This window comes from Callithrix jacchus, chromosome 4 (genome assembly GCF_049354715.1).
Source record: "Callithrix jacchus isolate 240 chromosome 4, calJac240_pri, whole genome shotgun sequence".
Taxonomy (NCBI): Eukaryota; Metazoa; Chordata; class Mammalia; order Primates; family Cebidae; genus Callithrix; species Callithrix jacchus.
Window position 1 is genome coordinate 165,270,654 of NC_133505.1, and position 17,929 is coordinate 165,288,582.

Below are 17,929 nucleotides of genomic sequence, written 5' to 3' on the forward strand. Positions count from 1 at the left end.
TTTTTTTTTTTTTTTTTGAGACGGAGTTTCGCTCTTGTTACCCAGGCTGGAGTGCAGTGGCGCAATCTCGGCTCACCGCAACCTCCGCCTCCTGGGTTCAGGCAATTCTCCCGCCTCAGCCTCCTGAGTAGCTGGTATTACAGGCACGTGCCACTGTGCCCAGCTAATTTTTTGTATTTTTTAGTAGAGACGGGGTTTCACCATGTTAACCAGGATAGTCTCGATCTCTTGACCTCGTAATCCACCCGCCTCAGCCTCCCAAAGTGCTGGGAATACAGGCGTGAGCCACTGCGCCCGGCCATTTTTGATTCTTTTATGTGATTTTTCATTTCCTGATTGTGAGAAATTTTTTTTTCCATTTTCTGTTCATCTATAACTGCTTTGGCTCAGCCCTTTGTCTCCCTAGTTTCTGCTCTGCGGCTAATTTCATGAGAAAGTTCTGGGTTCCCCAGGTCTGGAAAACTATGTTGCCTCAGGAGACACACTCCAGTTTTCAAGAGAGGTAAAAGCGCTTCAGTAACCTCAGAATGTTCTGGTAGCAGCATCAAAATCATGACCATGCATGAATAAGAGGGGTATTGTCATGTGTGTGCTGATAGAGCCTGGGGACCACTGAATTCTAGCCCCAACTCTGAAATATGTGCCCTTCAGGGCAGAGCATTTTCTTTAAGTTCCACCCAGCTTCTGTGCAAAGTAGGCCACTTTAGTTTCAGATTTCCAAGATTTCTGTATAAACTAGATTATGATTTTAGGGTCTTGAGGGAGAAAAAAAATATGTAATAAATCTTATTAATATTAATAGCTTTTGTTTTACCAGCAAGAAGTAAGCAAATTGTTCACACTGGCATAAGATAAATCTTTTAATAACCATTTCTCTCTCTTTTTTTTTTTTTTTTTTTTTTGAGACACAGTGCAGTGGCACCATCTCGGCTCAATGCAATCTCTGCTTCCTGAGTTCAAGCAATTCTCCTGCCTCAGCCTTGCGAGTAGCTGGGACTACAGGCATGCGCCACTACGCCCAGCTAATTTTTTTGTATTTTTAGTAGAGATGGGGTTTCACCATGTTGGTCAGGATGGTCTTGATCTCCTGACCTCATGATTCACCCACCTCAGCCTCCCAAAGTGGTAGGATTATAGGCATGAGCCACCGTGCCCAGCGATAACCATTTCTTATAGCACTGAGTAGTTTGTAGGTGGGCATAGAATTTCCAGTGTGGAAATTTCACTGAAAAAACTGTCTCCCAGCAGGGGTATTTATTTTCTAAGCCCTGCAACATCATCAAATGGCGAATAAAAGTCAGCATTCTCATATGTACCGGTGTCGTTTGTATGAACCTTATCTGCCCAGCAGTGCCCAGAAATCAAGTGAATATAAACTTAGGCTTTGTTTTCGATTTGCTTTTTATTTTTGCCATTTATAAACTCTCTGAGTCATCCCTGGGAGTGGAGGACACAGCAGTGGGCCAAGCACTTATATGCATATACAGTCAGAGGTTTTATTGTCTTGCTTTCTCTAAAAAAACAAGGAACTTCTGCAACTTTCATTATGGAAATACTGGAATGGGAGATAGATATTTAACCTGCCAACTTTATTATATCTCGATTTCTACCTAATTTGCTTGTGTTTCAGGAAACTACAGTCCCCATTCATGTGAATGTTTTTAGTAGAATCCATCATCTTCAGAGAAATGGGTCATTGTATTTGTGAGCTAAAACATGAATACATTGGCTGGGCATTGTGGCTCACACCTGTAATCCCAGCACTTTGGGAGGCCAAGGTGGGCAGATTCATCTGAGGTCAGGAGTTCAAAACCAGCCTGACCAACATGGAGAAATTCCATCTCTACTAAAAATACAAAATTAACTGTGTGTGGTGGTCCATGCCTGTAGTCCCAGCTACTCAGGAGGCTGAGGCAGGAGAATCACTTGAACCCAGGAGCTGGAGGTTGTGGTGAGCCGATCATGCCATTGTATTTCAGCCTGAGTGACAAGAGCAAAACTCTGTCTCAAAAAAAATATATATTTTTTGTTGTTGTTGTTGTTATTTTTGCTCAATGTCTATATTTTGTAAACTACTGAAGACAGACAGTAGCCTTGCTGAATGACTGTTTAAGGAGGGCCATGTCTTTGTGCTGACCCTCTCTCCTCTGTTTCAGAGGTGGTGGCCCAGTGGTGCACACAGGGGGACTTGCTGGCAGTTGCTGGGATGGAACGGCAGGCCCAGCTTGGAGAGCTTCCCAATGGTCCCGTTCTGAAGAGTGCCATGGTCAAGTTCTACAATGTTCGTGGGGAGCACATCTTCACACTGGACACTCTTGTGCAGGTAAGGATGTTCTTAGGAAACAGGTACGTTTTCATCAGTATCTGCTTTCAGGAGTGGCACCACTATATGACTGTTCCTCCAGTTTCTGTTAAATACTGTGAATACGTTATTATAATGATCATTGACAAATTTTATTTTAATCTTTTTTTTTTTAACAATATAGTTAAGTTGTGGTTGTAAACCAGGAAAAACGGAGACAGCAGTTTTTGCCTTTTAACCAGAATTCTTTATTCCATTTCCCAGTCAAATGAGCACATAGTGAATAAGCAGAGAAAGCTGGTGTTTATCATCAGTTTCAAGTAGAAATCAGAAACTTGCAGAAGTGATTGGTGCATCTTCACTTATTCACTTGTAGGAGAGGAAGAATAATTTTCTTCTCTTAGTGAATTCTTAGCTGGGACTCCCTGTTACAAAAGACAGATTAACAAGAGGAAAACAAACAAGGTTCATAACATGTACATCTCCTGCATACCCAGGAGTTAACCCAAAGAAATGAGGAAGTCTCTAGAGCAGCTCAAAAATTGTCATAGACTACAGGCTTAAATACTTTGCAGAAACAGAGAAAGAAGAATGTGGGAAAAGGTCCAGTTTAGAAAAGCCTCCTAAAACACAGGTGATGGGAGTTCTGCAGATTTAACTCAATGCCTTCTCTCCTTTTTTTTTATAAAGTCTCCAGAAATCCAGTCATCCTTCTTTTCCTGGTGCAGAGAGAGAGACCCTTACAAATGGAGATTTTCTTTATAAATGCAATTTCTCTTACAAAAGGGTAACTTTTTTTTTTTGAGCTGGAGGTTTCATCTTATTGCCCAGACTGGAGTGCAGTGCACAATCTCGGCTCACTGCAACCTTCGCCTCCTGAGTTCAAGCAATTCTCCTGCCTCAGCCTCCTGAGTAGCTGAGGATTACAGGCGCTCGACACCACACTTGGCTATTTTTGTAGTTTTTTTTTTTTTTTTTTAGTAGAGACAGGATTTCACCATGTTGGCCAGGCTGGTCTCGAATTCCTGACCTCAGGTGATCTACCCATCTTGGGCTCCCAAAGTGCTGGGATTACAGGCATAAGCCACTGCTCCCAGCCTACCCTGTGTCTTTACCCTATGTGTATCTCAAAATAACCGGCTCAAAATTATCTTTATGCCAAAGAGACAGATTCGTGGTGGCTTATTCTGGTCTCCTACAGTCATATCTGAGGAAGCGTGTCCTGAATCCTGTCGCACTCTAATTTTATGTTTGTTATGCCTGTGATGAACCTTTACATTTTAACTAAATTATTGTTAAGCAATAATTTTAAAACTTAAAAGTCTTTAAGAAAGTATACACGGATGGGCCCCCTTTCTATTTGTTTCTAGTTCCCAGAAATCTTTAGGCCACTTGATGTTTGGGTCAGTTATAGTGGAGGGTGAAATTCTCAGCAGGATGTAATAGAGGCATGCCCGGGAGGGAGTTGGCAGTGGAGGTGGTAATGAACAAGCATCTATGTCCTAACACTACTCAGCTCATCAGAGAGGCTGGTATCCCAGATTTGGGGAAATCTGTAATTAGATGCAGGCATTAAATATTTAAAAATAGATTTTCTTCTTTTAATTGTAGTAAAATACATGCAACATAGAATTTATCATCTTAACCATTTTTAAGTGTACTGTTTCATAGTGTTGAATATGTTACATTATTTCACAACCAATCTCCAGCACCTTTTCATCTTGCAGAACTAAAACTCTTCACCTATTAAACAACTACTCCCTATTTCTCCCTCCCCCCAATCCATGAGAAGCACCATTTTACTGTCTTTTCTATGAGTTTGACTCTACATACATCATGTAAGTAGAATTATGCAATATATTGACAAAACAAACCAAATTCTCTACAATATTTAAAGAGATTTATTCTGAACCAAATATGAGCAACGATGGCCTAGGACACAGTCTCAAGAGGTCCTGAGAATATGCGCCTTAAGAAGTCAGGTCACAGGTTGGTTTTGTACATTTTAAGGAGACAGAAGTTACAGGCAAAGACATACATCAGTACTCATGAGGTATATGTTGGTTCAGTCTGTGGGAAGGTAGGACATCTTGAAGCAGGTGCACATACATGTCATAGGTGTATTCAGAGATTTTCTGATTGGCAGTTGGTTGAAAGAGTTAAGCTTTGCCCAAAGGGTTGAAGTCAGGAGAAACAAGCAAGCTAAGGGGTTGTGGAAGCCAAGGCTCTCGGCCCCACCCCACCCCCAAGAGGGAGTCTTGCTCTGGCCCAGGCTGGAGTGCAGTGGCGCAATCTCAGCTCACTACAACCTCTGCCTCCTGGGTTCAAGCAATTCTCCTGCCTCAACCTCCCCAGTAGCTGGGATTACAGGTACACGCCACCATGCCCAGCTAATTTTTTTTGTTTTGTATTTTTAGTATTTTGGTGTGGTTTTTTTTTATTGTTTGGGTTTTTTTTGTTTGTTTGTTTTTGTTTTTTTATTTTCACTACGTTGGCCAGGCTGATCTGGAACTCCAGACCTTATGATCCACTCACCTCCGCCTCCCAAAGTGCGAGGATTACAGGTGTGAGCCACTGTGACCAGCACCAAGATTCTTGTTATGCAGATGAAGCCACTTCAGTAGCAGGCTTCAGAGTGAATAAATGGTAAATGTCTCCTTTCAGACCTTAAAAGGTGTCAGACTCTTCATTAAATGTCTGCTGGATCAGGAAAAGACGTAGAAAAGGAAGGAGATTCTCTACAAAATGCAAATCTCCCCCACAAGAGGTGGCTTTGCAGGGCCATTTCAAAATATATCAGTTAAATTTATCTTTGGGTAAAATTTTGATTTCCTTTGGTCCTGCTATCTGTCGTATGCTGCTGTGTCAGAATCAGGTTGGAATTTGGTATCTTATTGCTACAGAGTCTGTTTTGTCAGTCTTACCTCTATTTTACTGTTAATATTGGTCGATTGTGCCTGAACCCCAAAGGGATGGGGGGCAGTATAAGGAGGCATGTCCAACCTTCCTTCCTGTCATAGCCTGAACTAGTTTTCCAGACTCCTTTGGGATCCCCTGGGCCAACAGCAGGCCCATTCAGCAGGTTGGGTGGCTTAGAATTTTATTTTTGGTTTACAAGTGTTTATCTTTTTATGACTGGCTTATTTTACTTAGCATAATGTCCTCAAGGTTCATCCATGTTGTACCATGTGTCAGAATTTTCTTTCTTTTTAAGGCTGAATAGTGTTTTATTATATGGATATACCACATTTTGTTTACCAATTGATAGACATTTGGGTTCCTTCCATCTATTGGCTGTTGTGAATAATTCTTCTATGAACATGGGTATACAGATATCTCTTTGAGACCCTGCTTTTCAAGTCTTCTGGATCTGTGCCCAGAAGTGGACTTGCTGGATCATATGGTAATTCTGCTTTTAATTTTGTGAGGAACTGCCGTACTGTTTTTTCATGGCAGCTTGTTAACAGAAAGACTAAACTCTGTAAAATATTTTAAAGAGGTTTATTTTGGGCCAGTATTGTAGCAGGAGCGGCCGCGGGATACGGATCTCTCAGACACAGAATACAGGAGGAAGGCAGGTTTATTTGGCTGGGAGCAAGGTGGCATAGTTGCCTAACAGCCAAGCTCCCCTAACAAAGGAAGGTTCCGTCTTTATATAGGCTTATACTTTAGATGTTACACATGGAAGAATCTTAGGTTTATAGCTTAACATGTGAAAAGGGTCTTGGTTTATAGTCTCAGGAATTACATATGAAAAGGGTTTCAGTTTATAGTCTCAGGAATTACATATGAAAAGGGTTTTGGTTTACAGTCTCAGGAATTACATATGAAAAGGTTTCAGTTTACAGTCTTAGGAATGAAAAGGGGAAGTTTACAGCCTCAGAAATGAAAAAGGGAAGTTGATCTGAGATGCCTGGGTCTCCCTTTTCAGTATGAGTGACCCTAGCCCAGTGAAATAGTCTCAAGAGGTCCTGAGAAAATGCACCCGAAGCAGTTGAATTACAGTTTGGTTTTGTACCTTTCAGGGAGGCCAGAGTTACAGTCAATGACATAAATCAACATGTGGAAGGTATACGTTGGCTCAGCCTGAAAATGTGGAATATCTTGAAGCCGGCGGAGGTAGAGGAGTATATAGGTCATAGGTAGATTCAGAAAATCTTTAATCTACAATTAGTTAAAAGAGCAAAATTTTGTATAGAGTTTAGGAGTCAGCAGAAAGGAATATTTTAAGTTAAAACATTGATGTGTGTGTCAGAGTCAGCCACAATATGAGCCATTTAGTGAGATTGGTGGCCTTTAGGCATGACTTAAGGATTGCCTTGCCTGGCCTTAGGTATTGTTTAGAATTTGCTATCTTGGGCCTGGTGCGGTGGCTCACACCTATAATCCCAGCACTTTGGGAGGCGGAGACGGGTGGATCATGAGGTCAAGAGATCAAGACCATCCTGGTCAACATGGTAAAACTCCGTTTTTACTGAAAAATACAAAAAAATTAGCTGGGCATGGTGGTACACACCTGTAGTCCCACCTACTCGGGAGGCCGAGACAGGAGAATTGCTTGAACCCAGAAAGCAGAAGTTGCAGTGAGCTGAGATCGTACCACTGCACACTCCAGCCTGGGTGACAAGAGCAAAACTCCATCTCAAAAAAAAAAAAAAAAAAAACTTTGCTATCTTGTTGCCATCAGGGGTCTTTTGTCAGCCTTACAATCTCTATTTTTATATTTACTCAAGTCATTTAAGCCTCAACTCCAGAAGGGAGGGAGTTTAATGATGTGTGTCCAACCTCCCTGCCTGTCATGTCTGGGAATTCCATTTTTAAGGTTTTTCTGGGGTTTCCTTGGCCAAGAGAGGGTCCATTCAGGTGATAGGGGCCTTAGGATTTTAATTTTGGTTTACAAGCTGCACCATTTTACATTTTCACTAACATTACACAAGGATTCTAGTTTTTCCACATCCTTGCCAACACTCATTTTTCTGGGACTTTTTTTGTTTTAGAATAACCGTCCTCTTGAGTGTTAGGGGATGTCTCATGGTGGTTTTGATTTGCATTTCCCTAAGGATTAATGTTGATTAGTGATGTTACATATCTTCTTTGGAGAAATGTCTGTTCAAATCTATTTTTCTTAGGATGTAGGATTAAACTGTGTCTATGAGCATTGTAATATCTTCTTGGGCAAGTAAGCATATTTGTTCACTCATTTGTTCAACTATCCAACAAAGATATTTTGAGGAGCTGCTGTGTGGCTGGCACTGAGCTCTGAGTGCTCATGTTTCCAAGCTGAGCAAGGAAGACACGCTCCACACCCGCAGGAGCTCGATAGCTAGTTAAGGAAGACAGACAAGTAATAACACAGAAGTGCTTTTGAAATAGAACTATTTACCTGGTGCTTTGATAACCTGGAGGAAAAGAGTCTTACGCCTGCTCTTTGTGGGTATTTTTCTACCTCTGCCTGACCTTTCTTCTCACTCTGTATTCCTCAGACAATTTCAACCACTCTTAAAGCTTTAATTTCAATCTCAGTGAAGGTCTGAAGCCTAGGAAAGAGGCCTGTGTAGACCCACTTGCTTCCTTCACAAACCCATTAGCCACCTTATAAGCATTGCAAATTCAACATGCCCAAACCTCAGAACATTCCCCCTCACAGATATGCTCCTCTTCCAGGTTTTAGTCCAGCTGCTCAAGCCAGAAGTCACAGTCAGCCTGTCCACTGAATCCCAGTGGGTATTTTTACCTCTGAGATAGCTTTGTGTCTATATCATTTTGTCTTCGTTGGCCACCTCTTAGCCTAAGCCACCCTCATCTTACCTGCGGTGTTTGAGCCATGCCTTTCCCTTTCAAACTGTTCTTCACTTTGCAGCCACAGTCTTTGTAAAATCACAAGTCAGATCAGTAGCTTCTTACTACCCTTAGGATAAAGTTCAAAAATTCATTGTGCCTTAAAAAGACCACCACAGTCTGGCGCTCCATCCTCTCTAGAATTAGCTCTTACCACTCCATTCTCCTCTGACCCTGCTAATCTGGACTTTTCTGTTTCTCAGTTTACCAGATGCCTGCTTTCCTCTAAGCTTTGCACCATGCCTGAAACAGATCTTGACTAACGGTACGGTAGAGTCTCAGTAAATGCTGGTTGAATGAATCACTGAGCCTTAAGATTATACCTTATTGCTATAAATTACTTGGTGAGTTAGGTAATTTCCAAGGATCTGATAACCTAAAATTATTTGCCATTCATATTATTTCTTAGTTTCTTTAATCACTGGCAATCATAACATGATTTCTTTAAAAAAAAAAAAAACAACTAATAATAAATCACTTTTAGAAATAGAAGATAGTTTGATTATAGCATAGGTTATGTAAGGGGCAACAACAGAAAGTAAGACTAAAAAAGTGTGTTAGGGGCCGGGCGTGGTGGCTCAAGCCTGTAATCCCAGCACTGTGGATCACGAGGTCAAGATATTGAGACCATCCTGGTCAACATGGTGAAACCCCGTCTCTACTAAAGATACAAAAAATTAGCTGGGCATGGTGGCACGTGCCTGTAATCCCAGCTACTCAGGAGGCTGAGGCAGAAGAATTGCCTGAACCCAGGAGGCGGAAATGCGGTGAGCCGAGATTGCGCCATTGCACTCCAGCCTGGGTAAGGAGCTAAACTCCGTTTCAAAAAAAAGAAAAAAGAGAAGTGTCTTAGGACCAAATATGTCATAGTATGTTTGGGCTGCTATAAGAACATACCTTAGACTGAATGACTTATAAATGATACAAATTTATTTCTCACAGTTCTGGAGGCTGGGAAGTCCAAGATCAAGGCACTGGTAGATTCAGTGCCTTGTGCCTGTGTCCTCACATGGTAGAAGGGGTAAAAGCAGAGAGGCGCCTCCATTTAACCTCTTTTCTAAAGGCACTAATCCTGTTTGTGAGGGAGAAGGCCTTATGACTTAATCACTTCCCAAAGGCTCCACCTAATACCACCACCATGGGGTTTAGATTTCAACAAGAATTATGACACATTCAGACCATACATAGCACTGGCCAAGGTGTTAAACTTCATTTAGACTTTTGTTTTGTATTTTTATTTTATGAGCAAGGAAGAGGCGAGACAGGACTTTGGGGGGACTAATCTGACAGCAGTGTTGTTACCTCAGTAAGAAGGAATGAGGATGAGAAACCAGAAAAGTGAAAATAGAGTGGAAGAGAGACACAGAGTTCAGAGAGATTATAAGAGATTTGGCTCTTGGAGGACTGGGAGAAGGAGGAAGAGGTCAGTACCAGTGAAAGCAGACCTTTTTTTTTCTTTTTTGACACAGGATCTTACTCTGTCACCCAGGCTGGAGTGCAGTGACATGATCTCAGCTCACTGCAACTTCTACCTTCTGGGTTCAAGAGATTCTCCCACCTCCCTTTCTTGAGTAGCTGGGACTACAGGTATGTGCCACCACACTGGCTATTTTTTGTATTTTTTGGTAGAAATGGGGTTTCATCATGTTGGCCAGGCTGGTCTCAATTTCCTGACCTCAAGTGATTTGCCCACCTCAGCCTTCGAAAGTACTGGGATTACAGGTCTGAGCCACCATACCCGGCCAAAGACCATCTTAGTTACTGGTTACAGCCACACATCTAAAAGTGGAAGGCAGTTGCAGATGTGGGACTGGAATTGAGGCACGAGACTGGGTTGGAGACAAAAATTTTTAGTCATCCACGTGGAAGCCATAGTTGAGAAATGAAATGAATTTAATGCCAAAGGAATTAATAGGAAGAAGGGAAATGAGGAAAGGGCCAAGCATAGAATTGGATAGTAGAGTGATAGTCTTCATTTATCAAGCAGCAGAAGGAAGGAGATGGAAGAGGAATGTCATAAAGAAACATTAAGGGGGCCAGGCGCGGTGGCTCACACCTGTAATCCCATCACTTTGGGAGGCTGAGGCGGGCAGATTATGAGGTCAGGAGTTCAAGACCTGACTGGCCGACATGGTAAAACTCCGTCTCTACTAAAAAATACAAAAATTAGCTGGTCATGGTGGCTCATGCCTGTAATCCCAGCTACTTGGGAGGCTAAAGTAGGAGAATTACTTGAACTGGGACCTGGGAAGTGGAGGTTGCAGTGAGCTGAGATCGTGTCACTGCACTCCAGCCTGGGCTACAGAGTGAGACTTCATTTAAAAAAAAAAAAAGGAGGCTGAGGCAGGAGAATTGCCTGAACCCAGGAGGCAGAGGTTGCGGTGAGCCGCGATCACTCCATTGCTCTCCTGCCTGGGTAACAAGAGCGAAACTCCATCTCAAAAAAAAAAAAAAAGAAAGAAACATTAAGGGAAATATGTCAATCAAGAGAACAACAGCTGAAAGTAGACATGAAAAATTGGATTTGTAGGTTTTAAGTTCAAAGAATGGTCTCAGTAGAATAGCGATGGAGTGATGGAAGTCACATGGTAAAAGATTTTTCATTCAGTCAGTCAGTCTTTATTGAGCCATCTGTATGCCAGGCGTTGTTCTAGGTGCTGGAGATGCAGCTGCGACAGCCAAGATAAAGCATGGGCGACCAGGCGGCTGGCAAAGAAGCTGGGGCAGCACATATAAACTACTGTTTGACAGGGTTTGAGGGGAAGGCAGAGAGAGGATGATAACTTGAAATGGAGAGGCATGACTGTGTTCATACACAATTAATAAGGCTTTGGGGCAAAAAGAAGAAATAAGGAAGCAAGAAAAAGAGCAGCAAGGAACAAGAGCCCAGTGCAAGTTAGAAGATGTGGGTTTGAGGGCAGTAGGGAGGTTTAATCTGGAAGAGACAGAAAAGAAGGAGAGATTGTAGAAAGAGACAAAGGATTTTTAAGTCAAGGAGGGAGCCAAAGCACATATTACAGCACAACGCCTGTCTTCTCACTGAACTAAAGGCCGGATGAAAAGCACAGGGAACATTTGGCAGGGGTGCCATGGAGTGCCATCCACGAGCCATTCAAGATACTAAATTTAATGTTCATACCTCCACTGTAACCCTAGAGTCAGTACTACCAATTGCCTAAAACTAGAAACTGGAAGGATTAGTGTAGTAGAAGGGCCAAGAAGTAGAAGGAATCTAGGAAACTGCAAAGGATGCTGTGGAATTGGGCCGCCATGGCATCGGATGTTAGATACTCATCACCTGAGGCTAGGAAGTGTAGAGTCATAGAAAGACATGTTCAGGAGGAGGTGATAACAACAAAATGGGAAGTTGTGGTTGGACAGGGACTTTAAATTTTGGAAGTGAAGTCATTCTAAGTGAACCCAGGAAAGAGCTGAAGTAGAACAGAGTTAAGGCCATATGTATAAGGCTAGGTCATTGGCAAAATAAACATAACGATTGGAGTCCCTGTGGATTTGGGATTGAAGGAAGGAGAGATTAACTTGATTGTATTTGTGGCCCCACTGCCAGTGCATTGCCTAGAACATACTTAGTTAATATTGTTTCTGTGGGTTTATGGATGGAGTGGTGTCAACATAGGCTTCCTTTCATCTTTCTGTTGATTGTTTGAACCTGTAGGCTATGTGGCATTTATAATCAATCTCATGCTGATTCTTTATAAGGCTTTTATGATTATTAAAATACTTGTGAATTCAAGTGCTGAAACACAGCATTGTCCCCACTATGTCTGACTTAGGGCCCCCTTCCTGCTGGCATTCTGTTCCCTCCACAGGGAATGTTCTTCCTGCTGGTTTAGCTCAGGAGATAGATCCTCCTCAGGGCCAGCTCAGTCACGTTTTCTTTTAAAGCTGCCCAGTGGATTTAGGTTCCCCTCTGTAAACCCTCAGGGTGCTTAACACCTCTGGCATGTATTACACTTCTCTGTCTACTTGGGTTATTTTCCTGAAGTCAGAGGCTTCCTTTTTCTGACCAGTGCCTAGACTGTAGGTTCAGTGGCCTTAACCACTGCAAAAGTTCTCATCAGCCATCACATGAAACTAACATGGATCCTGAATTAAAATGTTTGAGCTCAGACAAAAGAGAAAAGGCCTTGACTGATCTTCCTTTGAAGAAAAATAGCTCTACAGTACCTCAGCATTTCTATAAATTATTGATTCTTTCTTTCATTGAGGGTCCATTTCAACCATTGAAAAAATTGCCTCAGTAATACAAGGTTAAATAATGATGCCATTAAAAATCAAGTACAATATTAATTATATTTAGCACCAGTTTAACTCTTGTCTAATGATTCTAAAATCACATGTGAGCTATGCTGTGCTATTCAAGGAGTCCAAAGGCAGGGACATTTTTATAGCAGAAAGGAAGTTAGGCGATTTATTGGACTGCTTATAAAAAGAACTAAATGCAATTTAGGTTGGATAATGTATTTCCAAGTTAATTAGGTTGTAGGTTATTGCATAGAAAGCCATTGCCTGGGACCAACTTGTAGCAGCGGCAGAGCTTAAAGATGAGTCTCTTGATTTACTTGTAACCGGAATACTTGTGACTGGAGCGCTTCTAAGGAAAATATGCTATAATTTATTTTCCTTCCTGTCCTACATGTTGTAATGTAAAATTCTGTAACTTATTTCATTAGCTGTTATCTGTGACTCTCTATATATTCTTGCATATCTGAAAGTATACTAGGCTTTAGAGTTAGCACCACTGACTGAAGTGTGTAGGCTTCGGTAATTTAGGGCCGGGTTTTTGTTTTGTTTTGTTTTATGGACTTCTGGCATTGGAGGTCAGTGGAGAAGTCACCCTATATTCTGTAAGATTCAGTTGTTGATGTGAGATATTGGGTAAAGAATTAAAAGAGAAGGTGGTAAAAGAAGTGGGAATTTAAAAATCAAATAAGAGATTGCCTGTGTGGTCACGGACTTCTGTACTCTTGGTGGCAAATTTTATAGCAAAAACAGACTTGCATTCTTTGGCATAGTAACTCTGCGTGTTCTCCTGGAGTTGCCACTATTGTGCGTTTCCCATTTTTTCTTGTAAATAGATGAGAAGGGCTTTCATAGGTGTTGTCTGCTTACAAAATACAAGGATGGTTGTGTTCCTTTAAAACTGAAATTTGGTTGACTGAACGCTGTAGCTTTTAAACTACAGTTTAGTTGGTAGCCAATTATAACTTCATATTCAAAACTGTCTGTGGCTCCAACCAATGTAGAGTTTCATGGTGACCAATCACCAACTTCATCTGGGTGGTGGTGGTGGCGGTTGTTGTTGTTGTTAGACAAGAGTTTTGCTCTTGTTGCCCAGGCTGGAGTGCAATGGCACGATCTTGGCTCACTGCAACCTCTGCCTCCCAAGTTCAAGTGATTCTCCTGCCTCAGCCTCCCGAGTAGCTGGGGCTACAGGCACGCACAATAAAGCCTGGCTAATTTTCTTGTATTTTCAGTAGAGACAGGGTTTCACCATGTTCCTCAGGCTATTCTTGAACTCCTGACCTCAAATGATCCTCTTGCCTTGGCCTCCCACAGTGTTGGGATTACAGGCATGAGCCACTGTGCCTGGCTTTTTAAAAATTTTTTATAAACAGAGTCTCACTGTCTCCCAGGCTAGAGTACAGTGGCATGATCATAGCTCACTGTAGCCTCAACCTCCTGGGCTCAAATGATCCTCCTGCCTGCACCTCCCAAGTAGCTAGGACTACAGGTGTGCACCACCACACCTGGCTAGTTTTGAAAACTTTTTTTGTACAGACAGGGTCTTGCTGTATTGCACAGGCTGGTCTTGAATTCCTTGCCTCAAGCAATCTTCCTTCCTCAGCCTCCCAAAGTGTGGAATTATAGGCATGAGCCACTGTACCTGGCTCTTCATCTGTTTTAAAGTAACTATTTTGTACATGTTTATATAAACATAAAACATTTCATCCTACTAGGTGCATTTTCTTTAAGATAGATCCCCCTTCTGTTTTAGAGGGAGCTACAGAAAGAACAAACAAAGGGTAGAGAAGGAGACTGGAGAGCCTCTGACTGTCCCAGGAATCTGCCTGTTCAGTGGCCAGGTAGCCAGTCTTCAGCCCAAGGCCTCAGTCATCCAGAAACCCTGTGCTTGCACTGCCTGTTTTCCCTGTCCAGGACCAGTGTCGTTGGGTTTTGTTCCTCCTTCCTTTTTAGAAGACTCCAACTCACTGCTATATACAAAAATAGTAATATAGTGAGGAAGCTTTCAATTACAATTAAATAGAGTCCTCCTGTCAACCAGGCCTTTGCTCAGACCACCTCCAGGGCAGCCTCCCTGCTGCCTCTCTTCAAAAGGACCCCCTTGCTCTTGCTCTGGCCTTCTGTCAGCACTGTTTTTACTTCATGGAATTTCATTACCTCACATTATCAAGAGGTTCCTATCACAGATTCTAAGATACACGTTGAGTACTTCTTATCTGAAATGCTTGGGACCAGAATTGCTTTGGATTTCAGATTTTTTTGGATATCAGAATATTTGCATTATATCAGGTGAGCATCCCAAATGTGAAAATTCTAAATACTCCAATGAACCTTTCCTTTGAGCATCTTATTGGCACTCCAGAAGTCAGATTTTGGAGCATTTTGGATTTCAGATTTTCAGATTAAGGAGACTTAACCTGTATTTATCTCTCTCCCTGCCACGCCAGGATGTAAGCTCCACAAGGGCAGGGAATGTACTTTATTCACTGTCAGTTCCCTTATAACTAGCATGTGTCTGTCCATTTGTATACATTTAGGAAGTATTTATTTATTTATTTAGAGATGGAGTTTCGCTGTCATTACCCAGACTGGAGTGCAATGGCATGATCTTGGCTCACTGCAACCTCCGACTTCTGGGTTCAAGCAATTCTCCTGCCTCAGCCTCCCAAGTGGCTGGGACTACAGGCGCGCACCACCATGCCCAGCTAATTTTTGTATTTTTAGTGGAGACGGGGTTTTACCTTGTTGACCAGCATGGTCTCAATCTCTTGACCTCGTGATCCACCCGCCTCGGCCTCCCAAAGTGCTGTGATTATAGGTGTGAGCCACCGCGCCCAGCACAAATATTTATTTAACGACTAACAGTTCAGTAGATTAAAAAAATGATTGGCTGGATACATGGCGTGTCTTGTGTAGTAACAGGAGGAGAGGTGTCAGAGTAAGGAGCTGGCGCTGGGCCTTGATTGACACACTCCATGGTGGGAGGTGAGGCAGAGCCAGCCCACCCCTGCTCCTTTCTAGGGCTCAGCCTTAGCACTGAGGGGGAGAAGCCAGAGGAGAAACCTGCCCGCCTCCATGGGCCGCTAGAGCGCGTCCTCTCCAGCTGAGCAAGGTTCTCCCTGTTCCCCCAGACTCACACTCCTTGAAATGCAGCTCAGTTTCTTGCGCTTTTGCCTCGGATTTAGACATGTAAAATGTGTGAACCTCCCTATGCAAATTAAGATTTGAATGTCATCTGCTTCACAGTTCTAGCCATCAGTTTTAAAAATAGTCATTTTATGTGATTTGAGAAAAAGATTAAGACCACAAACTTTCAGCCGAGTTTTTCCCTAGCAGACAGCAGCTGTTCAAACAGAAACAGGAGTCTGGGAGCTTTGAAGAGCTGTGCTATTCTGCTGTGGCTCAGCTCAGTAGGTGGAGGCTTTCAGGATACAGAAAGCCTCAGCATGGGTGAGATCTGTGGGCCAGCAGACAGTGGCTTCACGTTCTGCCTTCACCTGTGAACCTAGAGGAGAGAGTGATGGAAAGTGACGATGGTGAGGCGGTGAAATTGGGACTAGTATTAGTGAACGCCCCACTCTGTGATTATGGCCATGTGCAGTTAGCCTCATTGGACTTTTGTTCTTAACCAAAACTACAGAACATTTGTATAGAGAGCTTTTTAGGCTGAAATACCAGTAAACAGCAGACGGACTTTCTGTGGACTTACAGGGGTCCTGAGAAATCATGCCCCGCTGCCTGACCTCTGACCAAGCAGTGATCACAGTCACTCATTTTCCCCGGGTCAGTGATGAGCCAAACTCTTCAGACAAGAGGGAGGGGCAGTTCTCGTTATCTGTCACTCCTTTCCTGTTTTCCTAGCACCGTCTTAAAAATTATTATGGCAAAGGTACCAGCATTTATTTTGCTGCTGTGTCATCTTACATGGACTATATGCTACACAAACTAAATTAAATCAGGGTTTCTCCCCCTTCCCCAGAGTAAGGTTTCACTGACATGGGCAAGTAAATGAGTGCTGTAGCCTAATTAATTTAATATAAAATCCTGTGTTGGTATGCTTGTCCCACTCTTAGAAGAGGGGATTTCTGGTCACATTGCCCCAGATAATTATTCCTTTGAGACCCTGCAGGTATCACTTCTCCAGGCTGAATAATTTCAGCCCTTTTGCTCCAGGTTCTAGTGTTCCGTCCTTTAATCTTTCAAGTCTTCTCACTCCTCCCTGGCTGAGAATGAACTCGTCTGAACGAATGTGCTACCTGGTTTGAAATCACACTGTCCTCCCTCACCTTCCTGATGTGCCACCAACTGTGTTCCATGTTCATCTAACAATGCTACCTGGCTATTTACCTGCAGGCTCTTTTCCACCATCATGAATCTCACAGATCATTTATTTATGTGTGGTATAAGTAGCCTGTTTCTCTTCTTGTCTATTTGCCTTTTCTGTAGACATGTTTGGTTTGTTTCTGAGTAAAGTAGCCTTGACCAAATGGACTAAGGGGCCATTTGGGCTCATTATTTTATATGTGATTGACAGATGGTTAAATTTTTCAGGGGGGTATTATGCATTCTTTAGGCTGTGTTATCAGTATGCTGACGCTTCAGAGAGTAAGTAAGATAAGGACCAGTGGTGGAGTTGGGGATGGATGAGAATCACAGCTCTTCCACCATTTATTACTGTAACGAGATACCTAACCTCTCTTAGCCTCTGTTACCTCATGTTAGATGAGACTAATGATATCCATATGGGAGAGTAGAGCAGATACAGTATGTGAGCATTTGATGTGCTTGCCATTGGAATATAGTTTTTCAGACAAAGTTTTTTTTTTGTCATGATCGTGGTAATTATACATATAAAGGTAACAGAGCTGATTTTCATCTGTATGAAAGGTCTGTATGAGTGGTTTAAGTTCTTGGTACAAAGACACATGAGACACATACTTAGGATAATTTTATGTAGCATATGTCATCAACTGATATATAGAGATAGATACAACGAAAAGCAGAACTAGGAGTCGGGGGCAGGGGGCAGAGGATAAATCCAGAGTATCTGCCTTTCAGAGAGTTGGACTAAAGAGGAACGGGAAATTAGAGGGAAGAAGCATCTGACGTTTCTGCGGCCAGTCAGGTTGTGCCGATTGAAAGCTGTTTTTCCAAACAACCCTGTTAAAAAATGGGCAAAGGACATGAACAAATACTTTTCAAAAGAAGACATACTTGCAGCCAACAAGCATACAAAAACTGCTCAACATCACAAACCATTAGAAAAATACAAATCAAAACCACAATGAGATACTTTCTCATGCCAGTCAGAATGGCCATTATTAAAAAATGAAAGAATAATAGATGTAGGTGTGGTTGCAGAGAAAAGGAAATGCTTATACACTGCTAGTGTGAGTGTAAATTAGTTTGACCATTGTAGAAAACAGTGTGGCAATTCCTCAAAGAATTTAGAACTACCATTTGACCCAACAATCCAATTACTGGGTATATACCCAAAGGACTGTTTGTTCTACCACAAAGACA

The 17,929-nt window shown here is 42.3% G+C and overlaps 1 protein-coding gene across 12 annotated transcripts in view; it reads left to right on the top strand.

Moving 5' to 3' along the window:
- The window catches only part of TULP4 (TUB like protein 4), a 278,355-nt gene that overhangs the window by 226,850 nt on the left and 33,576 nt on the right, over positions 1 to 17,929 (top strand). For 10 of the 12 annotated variants that reach the window (XM_078370392.1, XM_078370390.1, XM_035297062.3 and 7 more), the window contains one exon: positions 2,157 to 2,323. The exons of the other annotated variants lie outside the window; for them this stretch is intronic. In XM_078370392.1, the coding sequence (XP_078226518.1) occupies positions 2,157 to 2,323 (167 nt within the window). The remainder of the gene's footprint in view (positions 1 to 2,156; positions 2,324 to 17,929) is intronic. 12 annotated transcript variants of the gene reach the window in all.